Raw genomic sequence first — 21,949 nt, 5'->3', positions numbered from 1 at the left:
GGTGCCCACCAACACTCGTGCCACTGTGGCCCGGCTGGGAACAAAGCCAACGCAAGGGAAAAGTTACTTTCTCAAAAGATGGGAGACCAGCCCTCAGGACACGGAGTCCCTGAGATTCAAGCTGGGTCTGCCCTCGGTCTTTTCCATGAGGCAAGCCAGTGAGTTAAGTTCTGTTAAGTTCTGTTAGTCAGGACTCAGTGCAGAGTTACTGGGAGAACTGAAAGCTATCAGCAGGAGGGAGGAGGGGACAGAGACGAAGGCAGAAAAAGAATGTGTCTGGTTTGCAGAAGCTGCAGCTCCTACCAAGGACACATATGGCCAAGTGTTCCACTGAAAACCCCCTGCGTGAGACCGTCTGAGCCGGAAGGGAGCTCAGGGCCTGCGCAGAAGCCCCCACGTTGCCCCAGTTACCTGAGGCTCGTTACAGTCTCAGCTCTCCTCCTACGGGCGGGGGTTTCCACCACCGGGTCGAACATATGATGTGCACACTAGCAGGCTGACGGGCATGACAGAAGCATGACAGGTGCAGGTGAACCTAAGCGTCTAAGTAACAGAAAACGTACCGATTGCTTATGTACCCAACTCCCTGCCCTCGCCTTGTGATGCGTTGAATAAAAGCTTCCAGCACTAACCCCAAGGAGAGACGGTGTGTTGAGACCTGTCTCCCTGTCTCCTTACCTGTGACAAGTGACACAAGTTCTTTGCTTTCAACACTTCCTTGCACTGCGTTCGATTTAATGTGCCCCAGGTGGCAAAGCCCTAGAGCTGGGGGTCACTATACTACGACCAGGAGAGGGCAGGTGTTACCTCGGGAATTAGTATCCTGGTCAGAAGAGGGGTGGTCAGGTCGTTCCCACACTGTCCCGATTTGAGGAGACCCGGCCTGGTTGCAAACGGGGGGGTCCTGTCAGAGGATCAGGCTGGGTTCTGCTGAGGTGACGGCTGGATCCCGAGGACCCTGCCATCCAAGTACCCGGGACTGCCTCCACTCGTGCCCTCAGCCCAAGTCACGGCTCCCCACGTAAACATCCCCACGAGGGAACAAGCACAGGGGCCAGCAAATGGGAACATCGGAGTGGGGGGCGGTACCCACCCGGAAACTAGCCCCCAGCTGTAGTTCGGGCAGTGACAGGAACCGAGGACACACGTGCATTTGGGTCTGCACGTTAGCCCCGCTCACAGCTCCTGACAAAGAAGCTGTATCAGGAAACCATCTCAGGAAAACCTCTCCAGGAAGGGCAGAGAAGGAATCACGAACAGGCACCTTGGAGATGCTGACGAATAATGTCACTGGTCCAAGGCAACAAGGAATTTCGGTCCACACCAAGACTAAAGCCGGCACCATGTGGGCACGTCCCAGCTGGCCAAACTCTCAGGTACTGGGGCCTGGGCATTCAATACTTCAGGCCTCTATGCAATCCCATGTGATTTGGTATTTGTTGATATCAGGTATTTGGATATTAGATATCAGGTATCTGTTGAGCACTGGCGCCCCGGCTGGAAGAGCTCAGCCCTGGGCAAAGCCTCACAGAGTTTTGCACGGACACTGTCTTCCATTTCAGCTGCGCGAATGGCGGTCCCACCTCCTTGGCAGCCCCGGAAACGGAGGACGAAGGTATCTGGCTCTCCGTAGCTCCTCGGGTAGCCGATGCGGAGCCCCTGATCAAGTAGATGCTAAATAAAGCCTTTTTTCAATGTATGAACGTGCCCAGAGACGTTCAACTGAATGTTCTTTTTACGTCTGCTTCTAGGTATAGTAGCTTATCACAGTCAAGCGGTTACTGGAGCGCTAAGGGTAGTCATCTCACAGGGGCATGTCAGACACTGCGCCCAACATGGGACCTGTCGCTGTGCAAGGTGAGCGGCCTTCCGTCCCTCCCACCCGTACCTCTCTCCCCAGCCCTTACGACGAGAGGTACGTTTACTTCACAGCATGTGTCTCCCCCACAGACGGTCAGGTCGGGGAGGGCAGGAGGTTTCGCTCACCGCTGGCTCTGCTGAATTTAGCACAAGCCAGGCATACAGGAGACCCTCGATAAACAGCTTTCGGATGGATACAGGATTTATACTGTGAAGCGAAAAAGTAGTTCCTCCTGCTTGGGAAGACACAAGCAGTAACAGAGAGTAACAGTGACCTGTACGTCCAAAGGGACGTGCTTTTTCTTTTTGCCGGTCTCAGGCTCTGTCGGAAGCCTTGAGCATCCCAGAACAGCAGGAGGCCGACGTGCCGTGAACCGTAGAGGCGCTCAGGTGCTGCACTTGGTGGGACGGTTCGTTCTCAAGGGGAGGGACCGCAAGCACCAAGGCCAGCCATCCCAGGGCGCTGCCCACCGTGCAGCACAAAGGCCGACGGGGCCGGAAAAACACTGAGCAATCCCAGGGCCTGCCTGGGGCACAACAGGGGTGGCAGGAGGGAGCAGACGTGGACGAGAGAGATACACTTCTGCCTCAGAGCCGGTCCGTTTCCCCCCAAATCCGGAACTGGGCAGGGGCTTCTCAGAGCCCACATTACTGCAGCTGTGGGTCCTGTGTCTGTCTCATCCGTCTCCACTTAACGAATTCCTCCCTCTCTGCAGAGCAGCAAAGCAAGCCTCGAGACAGAGCCGCAGGGAAGAGAACTGGAGGGCCTGCGGGGTAAGCCTCTTAGGAAAGGGGATGAAAAGGAATGGCTGAGAAGCCTGCAGCCTCGAGTACAAACGCGTCACCCTCCTCCACACCCCGTGCAGCCCACCTGGACCCTGTGATGTATTATTAACAGGGGAAAGAATGGATTCCCGGCCTCACATACAAAAACACGCCCCGATGGAATAAACCTGCAAAAGGACTGCCCAGGTGACACGGGGTCCTTCCGGGTGGGACCACAAATACTCACTGGGCCTTCCTGGGGCACCTTTAACCAACACCACACGCTGTGGCTTCTAGAAAAGGGGACCTCTTCCATCCAGAAGGGAAGAGCTTGGCTGAAACAAAGCAATGATTTTATATATATATATATATATATATATATATATATATATATATACACACACACACACACACACACACACACACACACACACACAAAAAGGAGACCTAATTAGCTGTGCTGTGCAAATGGAATATTTTACAGTAGGCAGTGTTTCCGGTGGCTGAATTCAAAGTCTGAAATTAATCCCACACGGAGGACGGGTTTCAGCTGTACTTACACCAACAGTACTTTTCAAAGGCAAAGACTTAAGGGTTCTGAACGTAAGCACATGGATGGATTATTTCATTCCAGTTTAGTGCCTGTAATATTTGCTTAAGAACAAAATAGGCAGGTTGTTTGAAGGTCTCCCATGCCTTCATGAACACTACAGCAGAATATTAAAGACGGCGGACCTCAATCTTCTTCGGAAGTGGGGGTACTTGGAGAAGAAGATCAAACAACTGCTAAGGTACAAACCAGGTGCTAACTAACAACAAATGATATGGAAGTGACAGAAAACCGAGCCCACAAGCACAATGCTGTGTAAACACAGAGAGAAGAAGGAGAGAGAAACTAAGAAAACCAGTTATTAAACAGTTTCTCCCATGGGGCGCCTGGGGGGCTCAGTCCATTGAGCGTCCGACTTCGGCTCAGATCACGGTCTCGCAGTCCATGAGTTCGAGCCCCGCGTCGGGCTTTGTGCGGACGGCTCGGAGCCCGGAGTCTGCTTCGGATTCTGTGTCTCCCCCTCTCTGACCCTCCCTCATTCATGCTCTGTCTCTCTCTGCCTCAAAAGGAAACGAATGTTAAACAAAATTGAAAATATAATAAAATAAATAGTTGCTCCCGGTTCACGTGTTGCTGTTCAATCACCGTGTCTCTGGCTGTTGTCTGTTAGCAGCCCAGCATCAGCAGCGGCCAGAAGCGTAAGAGACGTTCATGGACACAAACCTTCCACTGGGAAGGTTCTGGACACCAGTTTTACCTCTGTCCTGAGGATTGCTCAAACGCGGCCATTTCCTGCTAGTGCCAGAGCACCCCTCAGCCCCCATTTCGGACTCGGGGACGGAGCGTGGAAATCCTGGCGCTCAAAGGCGCGAGCTGCTTTTTAAGACCTTGCATTCAGCCCCGTCTGGGGATGGCCCGCCTGCCAGAACCCCGTGCGCAAAATAGAATTCCAGACCTCTTCCCGCCACACCAACGGTGAGAGCCATTGGTACCACGTGCATCAGGTGGGCTATCTCAGCGCGTCTGGCATTTAGGACTGCCTTTGCCAGGCCTCCGGGCAGGCTCTCCAGGCCCTGACGCTGCCCAAACAGGAAGCTCTGAAGGAGCTTCCCTGAAACCCGCCCACGGCCAGAGCAGCCAACGCCAACACCTGCTCGGACAACTTCCCTAAGCAAGACCGTCTCGGCCCGGCCTGTGGAGGTGGGGGGCTCGATGGGTAACATGTCTGGGCCCTGCGGTGGCCCCCGCAGTTCTAGAGAAAACTCCCTGCTGGGCTGCAGCGGCCCACCTTCTCAGAAACGCGGGCGGCCACCCAGGCAGGCTGGGCCCCTCCCTTCAGATTGAAGGCAACTGTCCCAATTGCCTCTTGGGTTTTTAAAGAGCTTCACCCTCAGTCTCAGAACCTCTGGAAACCGGCACCTTGTGAGAAAATGCTATTTGGGCTCCAAAAATGTTACTGAATGCTATGCTTCTCCGTGCCTTTGTTTTCTCATCTATAAAATGGGGAGAAGAAGAGTTTATTCACAGGGTGCTTTTGAGGACTCAGTGAGCTATTTGGCATAATGCACACACACCAGCGAGAGGCAGCGGCCGCTACGGCTTCTTGTTAGTATTCTCCCCATGACTGTTTTATTGTAAGCGGTCTGTTCCCTCAGCGCAGTGTTTCCCAAATACATAACACTGTCCCAAACTCTGGCTGCTTGCATTATCATTTATTTAGCGTTGTTCTTCAAGCAGAGTCTCTTTCTTTCTTCTTAAATTTATTTTAGAAGGAAAATGCAGGGTGCCTGGGTAGCTCAGTCAGTAAGCGTCTGACTGGATTTCTGCTCAGGTCATGATCTCACAGCTTGTGGGTTCGAGCCCCGCATCAGGCTCTGGGCTGACATGCAGGCTGCTTGGGATTCTCTCCCTCCCCCCCCACCCCACCTGACCTCTGCTCTTCCCCCAAACACCCCCCTGTCAAAAAAAAAAAAAAAAAAACTTAAAAAAAATGCATCACTGTGGTAAATGGAAAACAGGATTCTGTGCCTTAACTAGAAGGGAAATGTAAAAATTAAACACAATTAAAACAAGACAACAAGTAAGATCAAGTTCAAGTCTGCTCCTTCCTGTCGCCGCCGTCGGGTGTGGACGGCACAAGGTCAACACTTGAAGACTTTCTCCCCCTGGTAACCCCAAACCGTGGAAGAGCTGAAAACGGAGTGGCTTTCTCCCAGCAGGATTTGTTAATGCCGAGCCCCTGTCTTTCTAGAACCTGGTTAAGCATACATAAAATTATCCTGCTTTCCGACACTCTTGGAGACACTGTTCTGCCCAAGAGGACTTTCTGCAATGATGGAAACTTTCAAGTTGCCACTGGCAGCATATGGCTGTTAAGCACTTGAAATGTGACTAGCGGACTTGAACTGAATTTCTAAGTTTACTGTATTTTAGTCCATTTAAATGTAAACGGCTGTGTGTGGCTAGTGGCTGTCGTATTGGAAAGCCCAGATCTACTGAGAAAACTACACATGATGATCCCTTGGTCTTGGCTCTTCGAATGAACTGATATCTGTTTGGAGGTTACACACTTGTCTTCCTTTGAGGGAGATGTGATGGAACCTGACAGGGACTTGTCACAGGCATGTAACTGGGGATTGTCTACTACATCCCTCAATATCGCTTAATCTACAGCTCTGTGTGGAAATTTCTTTTAGAGCTCCCTTTGAGGAGCTCATGTATTTTCTTCTCATTAGCAATGGCAGTATCCAAAATAGGCACATTTCCATTTTCACCCTGGCTGCCAGGAAGCCCACAGGAAATACACAAAGCAACGAGAACATTGGTGTAGGATCTCATGACAGATTTCCGTGATTTCCTTAACGGAAGTATTACCAGTTTACGTTTTCCCAGACCCTGACATTTCATTTTTTACTTCTATGTTATCATTCTTTTACAGGTGTTCCTCTAGAAATTATCTCAAATCTTTTGGGGAAATATACAGATGGCATTTTTTAAACTAAGAAAAATAATGTCAACGGTATCAGCATTTTCAGTGACTCTTGTTCTTTCCCTTATCGTTTACGGTAAGAACCCCGTAAAAAGCTTTCTCGAATGTCTCCAAACATGTTGTGTGGATTTTGCTTGTGAGATACTGACCACAAGCACTGTTAGCAAAGAGGAGAAAGACAGCTGCATTCAAGAGGTGCTACCTCACACCCCCCATATCACATTGCAATTGTGGTCTAAGATAAAGCTCTCTGCTTCACTTTGTTCACCCCCTGGGCAACACCTCCTGGCTCTCTGATGGCCGCAAAGCAGAACTCAAAGGACACTCACCGAAGACGGTTTTTGGTTGGTGTGGCATCGAAAGAGAAAGAGAACCAAGGAGATGTATGGAAATCTGTCACGTCCAACGCTCTTCTTAAGCCAAAGGTGAGAGCATCTGGAGTACTCAGATTCCCCAACACTTACTGACGAGTTACTTACTTAGTGCCGTTGCCAAACAAGTAAACTCCAGTCGCTTTCTGGTGCAAGCTTCCTTGCCAAACCCTAGCTCACCTGTCTGTGAGATTTCAAGATGCGTGTCCCATACAGATGCCTGTTCCTATAAACCACACACCTGCCACCATGCCTGCCACCGAAAGCTACACAGGGCGAGCATTTGGGAACAGCAGAAATTCCAAGATGAGAATACAGAATGTGTCCTACCCGCCACACGCCCCTCACGCTGACAAGAGCTTTGCAAGGCAAGGAGTGGTAGTATTTCCGTCTTACTCGTGAGGAAATGGAGATTCACTTAAGGTTACGAAACTGAAACCAGGGCTCCTATCTTCAAGGTCAGTGTCTTTTTTTTTTTTTTTTCCCCCTAACCATCCAGCCTCTGGAGAAAAATATGTTAATAGGTGAGATGTCTTCTTTGATGGTCAATTCCTCACTTAAGAAAAAAAAAAAAAAGCAACAAAACTCAAGACTTTTCACAGAGCTGATGGGGAGTAAGAACAAAAACGTGGGGCACCTGGGTGGCTCAGTTAGGTGTCTGACTTCAGCTCAGGTCATGATCTCGCGGTCCGTGGGTTCGAGCCCCGCGTCGGGCTCTGGGCTGACGGCTCAGAGCCCGGAGCCTGCTTCGGATTCTGTGTCTCCCTCTGTCTCTGACCCTCCCCCGTTCATGCTCTGTCTCTCTCTGTCTCGCTCTGTCTCTGTCTGTGTTGTCGTGACACAAGAAGGCGGAAGCAGAAAGCAGCTAAGAGTCAGTGGTGAAAACAGAGCAGTCCAGGACAGGTGAACACCACTGGCTGGAGATCAGGATCCGAGGTAAGAAAAGTAAAAGACAATAGAGGAAAAGATGGTAGGAAGGCAGGGCAGAAAGAGGCATCGGGAAATCAGGAAATATGGAAAACTGGAGTCCCACGTGATGGGGATAAACCACCCCCAAAGCACGCACAGGCCCCTCAGTCCCCAACACCCAAGTCCCAGCCAGGAGCCGACCAGTTCTCCCCCGAGGAGGAGGAGACGTCTGCTCTTTGGGTTACGTCAAGTAACTGTTGCCCCTTCTGCTGAGAAGAGTACCCGGCTTTTCATTCAGAGAAGAACTCCTCTCCCTCCATCAGACACACCCCAGCACCAGCAGGGGTCACATCCAAACCTGGCCCCTCCCACGGGTCCATCACCCATCCCTGAGGATCAGGAAGGGGATCCTGGTCCAAGACAGGCCCGGGAGAGACACTGAAACACCCAGACAGGCTGAAAGCCACCCATCAACCCGCAGAGAGCACCAGCCCGAGAAGGACGCCTGAGCAAAGGACAGAGCGGATGGCAGCAGGTTTCTGGCCACGGGCCCGGTCATGCCTGGGGCCCCACGTACCCTCTGACTCTCTGGCTGCAACACAAGCCGACAAATCCCATTTTGGCTCCCGCTGTCCAAGCTCAGATCTGCAGCATCTGCACCAACGGGCCTGACCAACACGAGGAAGCTCCACCCCGGCCCCTCCTGTCTGCATGAAGGAAGGACCCCTTCCTCGGGGAGGCCCGGCAACTGGGAGGCTGGCGTCGGGAGGCCGTGGCCGTGGCCGAGGGGCAGAGGCACCACAGTGCAACAGAAGGCTGTTGGTTCCACCCCAGCAGTGACATCTGGCTGAAAACCAGACGCTCACCTGATACACGTGGAAGGCATTCGCCGCTTTGCCCCGCAGAAACACTGATGGGATCCAGACGTTGATCAGCGCCCGGTTTGATCTGACCGAAACCAAAGATCAAAATTAGTCATTTCAATTTACAATGAGGATCGGAGGAAAACAGACTTCTTCTCTAAGAGGCATCACACACCAGAATTTAGGACAGCATCGATCATGTCTACGAGTAAGACGAAGGGCCTGGGTAGGCGTGTTCGCCCAGCCCCCAGGATCATTCTTCAGGGACTGAGTTTAAGTCTATGTGTATTTTTTTATTCAGACACACAGTGTGTACTTTGGGATAAGAAATGGACTTTAGCTTTACAACTGAGTCACCGTGACTCCTACTTTCTCTAAACCTGAGTTTCTTCCTCTGAAAAGAGGGATAATAATTGGAGGCCCCCACGGGGGTGTGGAGGGTCATGTGACCTGATGACTGCAGGGTACCTGGGGCACCCAGAGGGGTCACACTGTCTCCTCGCTGTGCCCCTCTACACCCTGGCCCCCGTTTTAAGATCAGACTCCACCCAGGGGCTCAGGAGACCGACATCCACGGCGATGCAGGTAACGGCTCTTTGGGGTGGGGGGAGGGGAAAGAGAAAATGGCAGGCTGGGATACCAGGAAGCCAGGTGCAAATACCCGCCCTGCAACTCTCCAAAACCACTGTGTGTGGCTCCAATGAACCAAGATTTAAATTCAAGGGCAAGTCATTTCCTGAGCACCTACAACGTATGATTTCATGATTTCCCTGGATTATCTCAAGGAATCCTCATGGGTTATTTAAGGGGTCCTTCAAGGGTCCCCTTGGGTATGTGAGCTCTGCCTCACGTGACGGCTGTCACCTAGCTGTGAGTCGCTGGGTACACGGGCCCACTCCAGAGATCTTCCACCAGGCTGAAGGCCAGGCGTGCAGGCTGGAAACCCTGTCTCTAACACCTGAGGGTCAGTCCTGACGGGTATCACGAGGGCACCGCACAACTCCGAGAGGGGCCTCCACCTCGCGTTGTGCCCGGGCTCAGTGCCCCCTCCTGAACTCTCCCTCTCTCTAAGGAGCAGCCCACAAAGATGTACCAGACTTCTGTGCTTACAACACAATCTGAGACGATGGGGGAAGAGCCCGGGACTCAGTGGTTTCCCCAATTCAGGCGTAGAGAGCATTTTAGTCTCACAGAGAGATGGTTCTCTCCTGAGGCGGCATCCTTCCAAGCTCCGAGCTGAGGTGCTGACTTCCTCCACGGGGCAAAATCATCCATCAGCTCTCAGAGCTCCAAGTCCAAATGGCAATCCTGAGCCGTCAAGCTGGTTTGCACATTAATGGCACCCCTCCCATCCCTCCCCGTCCCTCCTGGAAAGGTTCTCCCAAGGGTCCTAGGGCCTAAAGTGTTCCCTTGCATCTCTGTCCGGGGGTGGGTCGGGCACCAGCAGACCCAATGATCTGCTTTGCATTCACCTTCCTGATCAGTGAGTGTGAGACACCCCCGACTGGCTTCAGCATTTGTCCGTCTCAGAACATTCACCCCACAGCATGAGAACTGCTTACAGGGCCATTTCCTTCCTTGATATTAACTCACTTGTTCTGTCTTTTGTTGGCTCACTCATGCATTAAATAAATGCTGATTGAGAACCTACTATGTGCCAGTGGCTACTCTAGGTCCTGGAGACAGAGCACGGAAGCAAGACGACCCAGACCCTGCCCTCGGGGAGTGGGAGAGAGACAGATCCCTCTGGTTAGTAATTCACTGTGGTCCAAGAAGGTACTTTCTAGAATTTCCATCTTTTTAAGGTGAGGGAGACTTGTTTTGTAGTGTAACATAGGATCTATCCTGGAGAACGTACCAGTACACTTGAGAAGAGGGGGTCCTGGGTGGCTCAGTCAGTTGAACATCTGACTCTCGATTTCAGCTCAGGACATGATCTCATGATTGGTGGGATCGAGCCCCAAGTCTGGCTCCGTGCTGAGAGCATGGAGCCTGCTTAGGATTCTCTCCCTCCCCCTCTCCCTCTGCCCATTCTCCCCACTGGTGCATACTCACTCTCAATCAAAATAAACATTTAAAAATATGTATTTAAAAATAAGAAGCAAAGTATATACTGTTCTCGTTGGGCTGAGGAACTATGCCCAAGTGCCCGAACCCCAAAGCAACCTGATTGTGAAACAGTCTGAAGACCAACTAAGTTCTTTAGGAGCTTATCATCAGGGGCACCAGCCAGAGTCACATCCAGTCACAAATCAGACCCATGCACCAAACCACTGCTGTTTCCATTAACTCAGGGGTTGTGCACTCATTCTTCCAGGAGACATACAGAGAAAGAAATGAGGGCAGCAGGCCAGAGTCAGGCAACAGGGAAAAGGGGGGACTGTGGTAAGTGAAAGAGTACCTGCCCTGTGTGAAGGAGGCGGCTGCTACTCGGCTCTGACCGTGGCCTGGTAGGGATCAGAGCCCCCCTTGTTTCCTTTTTAAAGCGAAATTTAAATTCTTATGTGATAGCTTCCAAGTCTAAAATGTCAGCCAAAAAAATAATTGTTTTCTAATACCCAAGAAGAGAACCACAGCACATCTGAAGGCCAGACTTGGGCTGCAGGTGAACAGCCTCTCCCTCTATGATAACCAAATTGCCCTGCGCAGACTGAAATAGTGATCTTTTGTTTCCCCCACTGTGGTCTTCTGGGAGACAAGCCAAACCACTGAGTCCTACTTCTAAAGGGGCCCTCGTGAGTAGATGCCGTGGACTTACATTTCAAAATCCGACAAACTCTGGTCTTCGGATGTTTGGCTCAAATCTCCGGGCACCTGCCATCAGGAAAGGGGAGAAGGGAGAGAGAAAATGCATCCTGGTTACCGTGGTTGGCATAATCACGCAAGAATCCTGCCTCCCAATGATGCTTACACATTTCCTATTCAGAACAAGGTGAGAAAGCAGTTAGTGGAAAACAAGAAGAGACTGTGTGGAAGGATGGTTAGAGACGGTGTTGGGGTAATAAAAATATGTCACCATGAGGAATCCTGATTACCTTCACAGAAAAAGGACTGTTAATCCTATCGAGATAATAGCAGGCCTATAAAATCGTGTAATTTTGGAGCTCTAAAGACCTGGTTAGGATCTGAGACACAAGATACCAGATGAGCAGTGGACAAAACAACCACTGCCACCATGATGAACACAGACGCACCGAGGACATAAACACAAAAGGTCAACGTCTGCCCCCAGACGGCTCCATCATTCCCTGTCACGATACACCAGCACCTGGAAGGCACAGCACAGCTGCCGTTCCTGACTCAGAAGGGCCCCGGGAGAACACGACTCGGTCCAAGAAACTCCACTGCCTGGCAGGATGGCAGGTTCCCCGTAAAGCAGGTACCGAAACGGTCAGCACCAGAAGATGTTCGATAAATGGTGGTATTACGGTCACGGCCAGGGCATGAGCTTCTGATCGGATCTGAAGTGGCCAGAATTTAAGGATGTGGATCAAAACCAAGAGGAAAGAGTGCAAAGGGGGAGGGTGTGGGCAACTGAGGAAGAGAGCATTGACTTCACACACTACACCTGTCAGAGCTTTCCTGTTACCACAATCTGGATCTTTCTTCATAACAATCTGCCCCCCCCCCCCCAACCCCTTCATAGATGAGCAAACAGGCTCAGGGAGGCTGAGACCTTGCCAAGGCCACACATGCAGGAAGTAGATCTGAATTCAGATCTGTCCAACCACAAAGGCTTTTCTGCGAAACCCTCAGCAAACACAGGGAAAACCAGCTGTGGGGTGGAAGGAGGTGAGACCTGGACCCTTTCCCGGGGGCTGGAGATGCCAGAAGCCACTCCTTAAAGACACAGTGGGTTCTCTCCGAGGCAGGAGGATGCCGTGATTATGGAGCCTACACTCTGGGGCCACAAGGCTCAGGGTCAACCCCAGCCCCAGCTGTTCTCGACCCTGTAGCCACAAGCAAATCACTTGCCCCCTCTGGTCACACTGTCCTCACCTGTAAAACAGGCAGGACAGTCATAGCACTCAGAGTTCACCTACAGACAAAATGAGCTGATGCCTACAGAGTACCCAGAACACCTGGGAGGTAGGACGTTCACGGTAACTGCACTGTACTAACAGTATGGCCGTTACGGAGAAAAGCTCTATGTTCTGTTATCCTTGACACAGAGAATCTGTCCTGCCGACCCAAAGGCCGTCTCTCCCCACAGCCCAGGGGGAGGACACCCAACCTGGGCCCTGGACAGATGTGTGCAGCCAAGCAATTAAAATGGGCTCCATGAGCAGGTTTGGCTAAGAAGCTGCTAAGGAGGGATTCCTTCAACCCCAACAAGGAGGTACATGCCTACCCCGCAACCTGAGAAAACGTCAGCTTAAAGGGACCAGGAACTCACTGGACTGGTTGGTGTGGCCCTTCTGTTATGGTGTCCATCATTTTTCCTGTGGACGGCTGGGAAGACGGTTTAATCTATTAGGGAAGCCATGACACTGTGTCCCCCAATCCCTAAGAACATCCACATGCTCTGACCCAGATACCTCATTCCTACGATTTCTCTGGAGGAAATAACCAAAGACACAGACCAAAATTTACATCAAAGATCATTCCCCTTTCGATGGCTGAGATTTTTGCAAATCATCTAAAGGTCCAACTGTAGAGAAACCATTCAGGAAATGATGGCATGTCTGTACGAGATGGCCAGATTAAACAAAAAATAGGTTACACGTGCACACTCATGAGGGTACAAGCATGAAAATGATTCTGGAAAAATACAGAAGAACATTAACAGTGGCTATCATTGATAATACAGTAGGAGTGGGAGTGGGGAGAGAAACAGACCAAATTTGCATTGGCTGTATTTCCATAAGACTAAAATAATCTATCTTTCGAATGAACTGCTTTAGAAAAAAATTTTAAATGTGCTTTTGAAGAACAAAATAGCTTTCCGTGTGCGGTCATGAAAAGATCTCCAGGAAAGATCAAGAGAAAGCCTAAGCAGGGTGCAGGTGGTGGGTCTAACGTACTATCCTTAACACACAAGTGCAGAGGTAACTATCAAGCTGTATTCGTCTGTTCCTGCATTGAGAAGCACTAGCAGGGAAATTTAAGACACCCAGAAAAGGAGCACCCAGGGGGCACCGGGGTGTGGGAGTCGGGGCCTGGGCAGCCGGCAGAAGACACTGAAAATGAGGCTATTTGGGGGTGCCTGGGTGGCTCAGTCGGTTAGGCATCTGGCTCTTGATTTTGGCTCAGGTCATGATCTTGTGGTTCATGAGATCGAGCCCCAAGTCAGGTCAGCTTGGGATTCTCTCTCTACCTCTCTCCCTGCCCCTCCCCTACTTTCCAGTTCTAAATATACAGATAGTAAATACATAAATAGTAAATCTCTCTAAATAGATAAATAAGTAAACACTTTAGAAAAAAGAAAATGAGGGGCACCTGAGTGGCTCAGTCAGCTAAGCATCCGACTTCGGCTCAGGTCATGATCTCACGGTTCATGGAATCAACCCCCGTGTTGGGCTCTCTGCTGTCAGCACAGAGCCCACTTTGGATCCTCTGTCCCCCTCTCTCTCTCTCTACGAATCTCCTGAGCGCTTTCACTTGTACTCTTAAAAACAAAGAATTAAAAAAAAATTAAAAAAAGAAAACGAGTCTATTTACTAAATATCCTTTTACATCATTTGAGTTCTGAAATAACGTACTGCCAATTGAACATTTAAATAAAAACGTATTATCCCGCCAGAAGAGAGCTTCTGATAGATTTTTAACGGCATAGCCAACAGCTCCTTGCCTCTGTTTCACAAAACGCTGCTTGGAACTGTGAATTCTTAAGCACGACTTAGGACGTCCACCCATCAGTAAGGTCAGAATGAAACGAGGGGAAAGGGGGCACCGGGGAGAGAGAGGTCACATGGATTGCACATTTCTGGACTTTCTACGCTGAAAGTGCATTGATCACGTAACCATAAACAGACACATATTATGTGTTAAGTGTCTCTCGTGTAACTGTGTAAAGTAAATAAAATACTCTGCCCGACGCCCAGCTCGCCCCCTGCAAAATGCACTTGGCTGAAATGCAGAAAAGCGTGAAGAAAGTAGAGACTTTGCCTTCAAATGCTCTTGAGTCAGGGATGCAGAAAGACAAGGGGAGGCTCTGAAGGCCCAGCACCGTGCACACACCACGCTCCCCTTGGCTCTTCCACACGGAACCCCGTGGCACAGCCAGGACTCTAGCACCTTCTCTGGCATGGCCCTGGTGCGGCCCTTGGCCTCTCTTTTCCGAGCTTCCCCCATGACACCCAGGTCTGGGGAAAGTTCCTCGGGCACGACAGGAGAAGCAGGCACGCATACTGGAGAAGGGACTGCCAGACTGAAGACAGCTGCCACACCATTTCGTGCATGGTGACGCCATCTTTCGATTAGCCTGGTTTCAGACTGGAAGCGAACAGAGCTCGGACCCAGGGAGCTGCACTCGCAAGAGGGAAGGTTCTGACTGGATCGACCCCACAAAGCTGAAGAAAAGGAGACCAGAAGGACTCAAGGAAAAGAGAAGGTGAGGGTGTTAAGGACAGACATCACTTTACAAGGCTAAGAACAAAGAAAGCCGCTTCTAAAAAGGAATCGATTCTCAGAAGGCAGTGTTTTCTTCACACATAAGTTAACTCTCAGGGGTGCTGATTTTTAAGAATCATCTTGGACAATGGATCTAAGTAGCCGGAAGGTGTTAAACCCTTCTGAATTAGGACATGGGCCACAAAGATCCCTTGTGACCGCCCAAAGCTACAAGGAAAGCCTGGAGGGACACGTCTCTCGGATATGGCCTGTGTTGGCTTCACCCTCAACAGGGGGCCTAAAACAGGGATTAGCAACATGGACGTTCTCATTCACTTCTCTCAGGCCCTGGAGAAAAGGCGGGTCCCCGCCTGGCCTGTGGGCTGGGGACTCACGTGGCAGCATGTGGGTGCAGGAAAGGCAGAGCCCGTCTCTGGAGACACAGAGCAGCCAGCATTCCCGGATCCTCCTGGACAAACACCCCAGGTGCTGCACACACATGGATGGGCGTGGGGGGGGGGGGCAGGCGAGGCTCACAGAAAACACTCTTCTGGGCTGCGTTAGCAAAGAAGCTTCCCCAGTCTTTCCCAACTCAGGATTTCACGAGCTGCTTGGCGACGGGGGAGCAGAGATGGGCCAGCTCACCGTAGCCCCTCACAACTGGGCCAAAATGGAATCCAGACGCTGGTTCACCCTGCTGTTCTGACCTAGAATTCCTCAGACCTGGGATAAGGGCACGAAGAACTGAGACTTGGCCAAAAAGAGGAACAAACATACTAAGTAAGTGCTTATTTAAACAGGAAGGGAAGGAAGGAGGAAGAGAGGAAAGAACTAATCAGGCAACTGCCAGAGCCACAGGAAAATCTCTTCCCTCCTCCCCCTTTCAGAATCAGGATGCAAGTAGGGGCAGCGAGAGTGGACAGAGACACTTCCCTTTCCTTGGAGCTGCCCTGACTTCCAGTCCCGAGGGGCTGCAAACACAGACACATCACCACCAGGCATCACCAAAGGCTTCCTGCGTCACAAAGTGCTTTCACATCAAAATCATCCCAGATCCGCCCCATCCCAGCCCTGTGGGCACAGGGGTTCCCCGTCCACCCCATTCCGCAGGCAAGGACAAGGGGATTCAGCGTGAATAAACGAAAGCAACAGAGATGCCAGGAGGCCAGCACCAAATACCAGATCAATCAGCACGCCATCTTGGATGTCCAGCTCAGGTGAGCCCCAGACCGCAGCGTATGGTGGAGCAAAACCACTCAGTTACCCCCAGAACCATGAAATCCAAGAAAATGGTTGTGTTTTGGCATCATTAAGTTTTGGGGTGGCTTGACATGCAGCAATAGGTAGCCCAAAAAGTAACCTTCCCAGGGTCATTCGGCTGGTAAGTGATCGAGGAGGGAATGGCACTTTTTACCCCTAAAGCTACGCCGCCTCCCACTACAAAATCCCCGGTCTTTGCATTTCGCTTCTGCAAAAGGAGAAGCCCAGGAGATGGAGTAACCCAGATTCACCCGGAAGGGGCTCTGCCGGTACAGAGACCTCGGATGGAGTGCAGGAGGCCCGGAAGGACTCAATCGCTCAAGAGCAGATGTCCACAAGTGTCCACGTGAGTCTAAAATCCTAAGCCTTCCTGAACAAGCCTGTTTTCTTTGATGGGACAGGGTGATTTTTGGCAGATGCCCGGCCTGGAGGAACAAGGCACGGGCCTGACCCAGCCCAAGGTGGCTGGCTCTCTCCCAAGGAAACCCCAGGTCCTTTCCCACCTTCGGATAATACACGCGTCAGCCTAGAGTCTGAGCAGAATGCGTCAAGTCTCAGTGGACTAACAAAAAATGGGATGTTCTGCGAGAGAAGTCACCTGGCTTCAATAAATCCCGGTTTCTTCCTCACCTACCCCGTGACAACCTGTCTCCGAGTGCCCTATTAGAGGCAATCGACAAAGACGGGAAGGACCACCCAACATGTGTTGAACACCTACTGTGTGCCAGTGTGTTCCCACATGCAATCCGCAAATCACGTGTGCAGCAAGTAACATCTCAAGTCACGTTCCCCTACCCCCTTCCCACAACCTGTTTGTACGCCCTTCCAGATTCAGCTAAAATGTGCATTCCCGGGAGACACCCGCCTAGACCACAGAAACTAAACACATCTCCGCTGCCACCTCTATGGTTCACGCTGTGCGGCTGGCCATTAATCCATTCCGGTTAGTCTGTGTACCGGTCCCTCCTTGTGAGCTGGGGGACACGTGCACTGTATGTCACGGCAGCCTCGCCCGGCACCCGTCACACTGAGGACGCTGAATTAGTATTTGTGACTGCCGAGATGGAGAATGATGTGAGCTGTCTTTCCACGCTGAAATGTCTATTTTTAAACTGCTTCGGAGCAAATTTGCAATCCTCGTGCATGGTAAGGATAACTTAGTTTGGAGTTAAGAAAAACCAGAGGAAGGCAACTGCACTCTCTCTCTCTTCTAATTACACGGCTTTCAGATTTACCGCTCAGAAGACAAACAAAAGGCAGACGTTCTGGAGCAGCAAACCTGTGTCCCAATCACGAAATGACACCCATGGTTTACATTTTCCACAGTCACCTTCTCCATCATGGTTCTTCTCGAAAAGCCTTCCCTTCAGCAATTAGCTCTCACTTTGCGTTGCCAAACAACTATTTCCCAGCCCAACTGTACCCCTGCTCTCTCGTCTTGTTTTTTTAATAAGGAACAAAATGTGCCATGGCACGGCTGTCTTCCAGCGTGGCTGGCCAAGCCAGAGAGCAGACAGACCCAGGGCTGTGCTCTGAGTACTAAGTCGGCCTGGGCTTCCCGGCCCCACAGGAGGCAACCAGCCCAGGGCTGGACCACTTTCAGGCTTCTGGGTTTATCTATTTATTTGTTCTTTTGTTTTACAAACAATTAGAGGCATTTGCATGGTTTAAAAAATCAGCTGAGGTCAAAGACCCTCCGTGGGGAGTAGAGAACTGGCAATGAAGAGCTTCGGAGAGTTTTTTATGCTGTCCTCCGGGAAACTCTGGAAGCCTGAACAAATGCGGACTATTACATTTCTGTGATGTGGGTTTTCATGTGTCTGCTTCTCCCCAAAGACCATGAGGATCTCAAGGACAATATTTCCAGAGCCCATCCTGGCCCCAGGCACTTAGTAATTGCTCAATGAATATTCCCATTGGATAGTGGCGCCTGGCTGGCTCAGTCGGTTAAGCCCCCAATTCTTGATTTCGGATCAGGTCATGATCTCACGGTTCGTGAGACTGAGCGCCCCCATCAGGTTCTGTGCTGACAGCATGGAGCCTGCTTGGAATTCCCGCCCCAGCTTCCCCCTTCCCTGCTTGTGCTCACACACACTCTCTCTCTCTCTCAAAATAAATAAACAAATGTTAAAAAAGAAAAAAAGAAATGGGTAAATGGGTAAATGCATGGCTGGAGGAGAACAGGAATTTCAGGGAAGAGGCATGAGGAAAATATCCAGTTAACTAAGAACGGACAACTAGTTTCTCTCCAAGTAATAAAGATGCATGAATTACATAGGTACACTCACCTGTCCGAGAACATACATTGCAGCACCATTTACGGCAGTAAGAGCCAGGGAACTAGCAACGATACGCAATAAATGACCTCTAGGATGTAGTGTCAAATGACAACAAACACACAACACAACAGGTGACCTGAGGTACTGTTTTCATCAAGGACTCGGAAGACAGACACGCATCACGCATGCGTGCTTTTGCATCTGTATTAACCATTTCTAGAAAGACACACAGAAAACTGGCAAAAGTGAATGCCTTCAAAGGAAGGACACTGAAAAGCAAGGGTGTGAGGGGGACAGAATTATTTTTTACTGTACAACTTTATACCTTATCAATTGCACGCAGGAGGAAGTTACCCTTTCAAAAAATAAATGTAACAACCTCGACATTTTATCTTAGCTTTTATTTACTTATTTTTTGAGAGAGAGCGCGAGCGAGTGAGTGACGGAGGGGTAGATAGAAAGGGAGAGAGACCATCTTAAGCAGCTCAGTAAGGACCCTGACACAGGGCTCAATCCCATGACCTTGGGATCATGACCTCAGCCAAAATAAAGAGTTGGACGCTTAAACGACTGAGCCACCCAGGTGCCCCATAACCTTGAGATTTTAAATTAAAAGTATTCTACGATGCGGGGAAACATGACAGCGACTATCTCTGAGGTAGAGGTGTAGGGAGTCACCAAGAAGGAGCATCAAAGAACATTCTGGGGAGACGGCAAAGTTCTGAGTTTTCTGCTACACAAGTGTGTTCAATTGTCACAACTCAGTGAGCATACGGTCAGGATGTCTACATTTCACTCTATGCAAACTTTCCATCAAAAGCTTTTTTTTTTTTTTTTTTTTTTTTTTTTTTTTTTCAATGTTTTTATTTATTTTTGGGACAGAGAGAGACAGAGCATGAACGAGGGAGGGGCAGAGAGAGAGGGAGACACAGAATCGGAAACAGGCTCCAGGCTCCGAGCCATCAGCCCAGAGCCCGACGCGGGGCTCGAACTCACGGACCGCGAGATCGTGACCTGGCTGAAGTCGGACGCTTAACCGACTGCGCCACCCAGGCGCCCCCAAAAGCTTTTTTAAAAAAGTAAGAAACACTGAACTCCAGTCAATGATATCCTCACTAAAGTCATTAGGAAGAAACATATACCAATAACTGTAATTTAGTTTGAAATGCATTTTTTTAAAAAAATTGTTTTTAATGTTTATTTATTTTCAATAGAGAGAGCACAAGTGGGGGGAAGGGCAGAGAGAGAGGGAGACACAGAATCTCAAGCAGGATCCAGCTTCACAAGCTGTGAGGTCATGACTTGAGCCAAAGTTAGAAGCTTAACCGACAGAGTCACCCAGGCACCCCTGAAATGCATTTTTAAAAGATGAATCGATGGGATATAAAGGGAGAGAGCGAAAGGGATGGGTGGAGGGATGGAAGAGAAAAGTATAGTCAACTGTTAATGGTGGACTCCATGCGATGAGTATACAGGTGTTTATGGCGAAATTTTTCAAGATAACTCTTTTAAAATTTTCTAATAGAATGTTAGGAAAAAACAAGTTTTGATCAACCACGTAGAACAATGGAATTACCTTTCTAGTCTCTGCAGAGAAAATGACAAGATGTTGCTGTCTTACAAAGAAAATATCAGTTTACAGCTTAAAAATGTTGGAGAGAAAGTATTACAGAAGTGTGTCAGGTGGTTAATAAAACTACTTTGTTTCTCTGGATTCTGAGACATTAGTGGTATTTATCACGTGTTTAAAAATGAAAATGTGTTGTGATTGATCAAATTTGTTTTGTTTTTTTTTTTTAAAGGAAGGGATTGGGGCACCTGGGTAGCTCAGTAGGTTAAGCGTCCAACTCTTGATTTCGGCTCAAGCACGATCTCACGGTTCATGGGATCAAACCCCACATCGGCTTCTGTGCTGATGGCACGGAGCCTGCTTGGGATTCTATCTAAGCCCCCTCCCCGGCTCGAGTGTGTTTGGGGGGGGGGGGCGCGTGTGTGTGTGCACGTGCACACAGGCACATGTGCTCTTTCAAAAACAAATCGCTGTAAAAGGTAAAAAAATGACTGGGTCGGGACATGGGTCAGCTGGGATGGAGCTGACTTCACTCGTGGCCAAGAACAAGCCTCTACCCTTCTCTGAGCCCTCCTTCCTGCTGCAGAACAGGGCAAAAGCAGCTGCCCCATGGGGCTGCCGGGAGGGCTCAGAAGGCCCCCCCCAGGACCTACCCCACCGAGCATCTGGCGGAGAACAGACGCCCCCCGCTAAGCGGCAACCACTCCCATCATTCATGGGTGGAGTTCAAGGGTGCTGCACAGACAGAAGGTCAGGACCCAGCAGCCCTCACCCACGAGTGAAGGGCCAACTGCCCCATTCTACAGACGCACACACCTGCCAGTGCTAGATGTTTGGTCCACCAATCTATGCTAAGTTCCTCTTAAGGGCCAGACACTCCCTTACCAGGGAGGCGACAGCCAGCAGGGACAAAGCCCTGTGGCTCACATAGCCTACAATCCACAAGGAGAGACGGTCTCCAGATAAACCCATCAATGGCATCAAGTGTCCAGGTCCGCGTAGAAGCAAAGGGTAAGTAAGGCTTCCAGGAGGGGGAAGGGCAAAGTGGCTGGAGAGAAGGCTGAAACACGAGGGAAAACAGCAGGACTCTGGTCCTCGCTCGGACAGTGAGAAGTCCCGACGGGAGGGAAGCGAGGGAAGCCTGGGCCAGCTGGAGTTTCGCTCAGTCTCTGCGGCCACAGAGCGGTGGCTGGAGGCCGGCAGGAGGGAACAGCCAGGAGGCCCCCGCACACGCTTCTCACACACACCCCTGATCGTGAGTGCGTACAGGGTCATTTGCCACCCTCTCTGCCTTTCCATCGACAGACCGTTGTAAGGCTCGCCTGTAAGAGAGTACAAATCACCAAGTGTCTACAGTTTCTCTGGGCTTAACTTACCAGGACATAAAGCAATTCTTCAGAATCCTCAGCAATCTCCAGTGAAAGGTGTAGGAGAGCCGGGAGCACCAGCTAATCTGAGCTCACTCCTGCTACAGAGGAGGCCCCTGAGGCCCGGGGCGGGGGGATGGAGCTGGGACACACGGCCTCACCGGGGCTCCTCACTGCAGGCTCCTATAACCTCACACCACGTGCGGGCGGTGGGAAGGTGCTTACCTGCTCCTGACAGGTTCCCAGCTTTCTAGTAGCTGTGTCCCTCCCCCAGGCCCACTTTAGCAGGAGAAGGTTCCTCTTTGATCGGACCCCCACCTCGCGTATCTAAGGAAGAGATCCTCTTAAACAAAGAGTTAAAAAAGTGTGATGTTTTCAAGAAGAAAAACATTCAGAAACCACTAAGGAACCGCCTCATTCATTTTCATTTCACCCTTACCTCCCATGGAGCGGCCAGAGAAAACGAGGCACAGGGCAACCAGGAGGTGCAAACACGAGCATCCAAAGCCGGCCTCGCTAGGATCGTGGGTAAGTGGAGTGTGCGTGCAGGACTTCTCCAAGCACGTGCAGACACAACCGTGATGGTCACTTAGAGCCCAGCAGGGGCCACCAAG

The 21,949-nt window shown here is 50.5% G+C and overlaps 1 protein-coding gene across 7 annotated transcripts in view; it reads right to left on the bottom strand.

Annotated features, from left to right (window-relative positions):
* SNX29 (sorting nexin 29) overlaps window positions 1–21,949 on the bottom strand; it is a 501,802-nt gene that overhangs the window by 131,019 nt on the left and 348,834 nt on the right. For all 7 annotated transcript variants that reach the window (XR_003965611.1, XR_003965609.1, XM_030300939.1 and 4 more), the window contains 2 exons: window positions 11,066–11,121; window positions 8,311–8,392 (listed from right to left, as the gene is read on the bottom strand). Coding sequence is in view for 5 of the 7 variants with exons in the window: in XM_030300939.1 (XP_030156799.1) it covers window positions 8,311–8,392; window positions 11,066–11,121 (138 nt within the window). In the remaining 2 variants the exon portion in view is untranslated. The remainder of the gene's footprint in view (window positions 1–8,310; window positions 8,393–11,065; window positions 11,122–21,949) is intronic.

The sequence above is a fragment of the Lynx canadensis genome, chromosome E3, assembly GCF_007474595.2.
Source record: "Lynx canadensis isolate LIC74 chromosome E3, mLynCan4.pri.v2, whole genome shotgun sequence".
NCBI classification, from domain to species: Eukaryota; Metazoa; Chordata; class Mammalia; order Carnivora; family Felidae; genus Lynx; species Lynx canadensis.
This window is presented reverse-complemented; position numbering and strand designations above follow the sequence as displayed.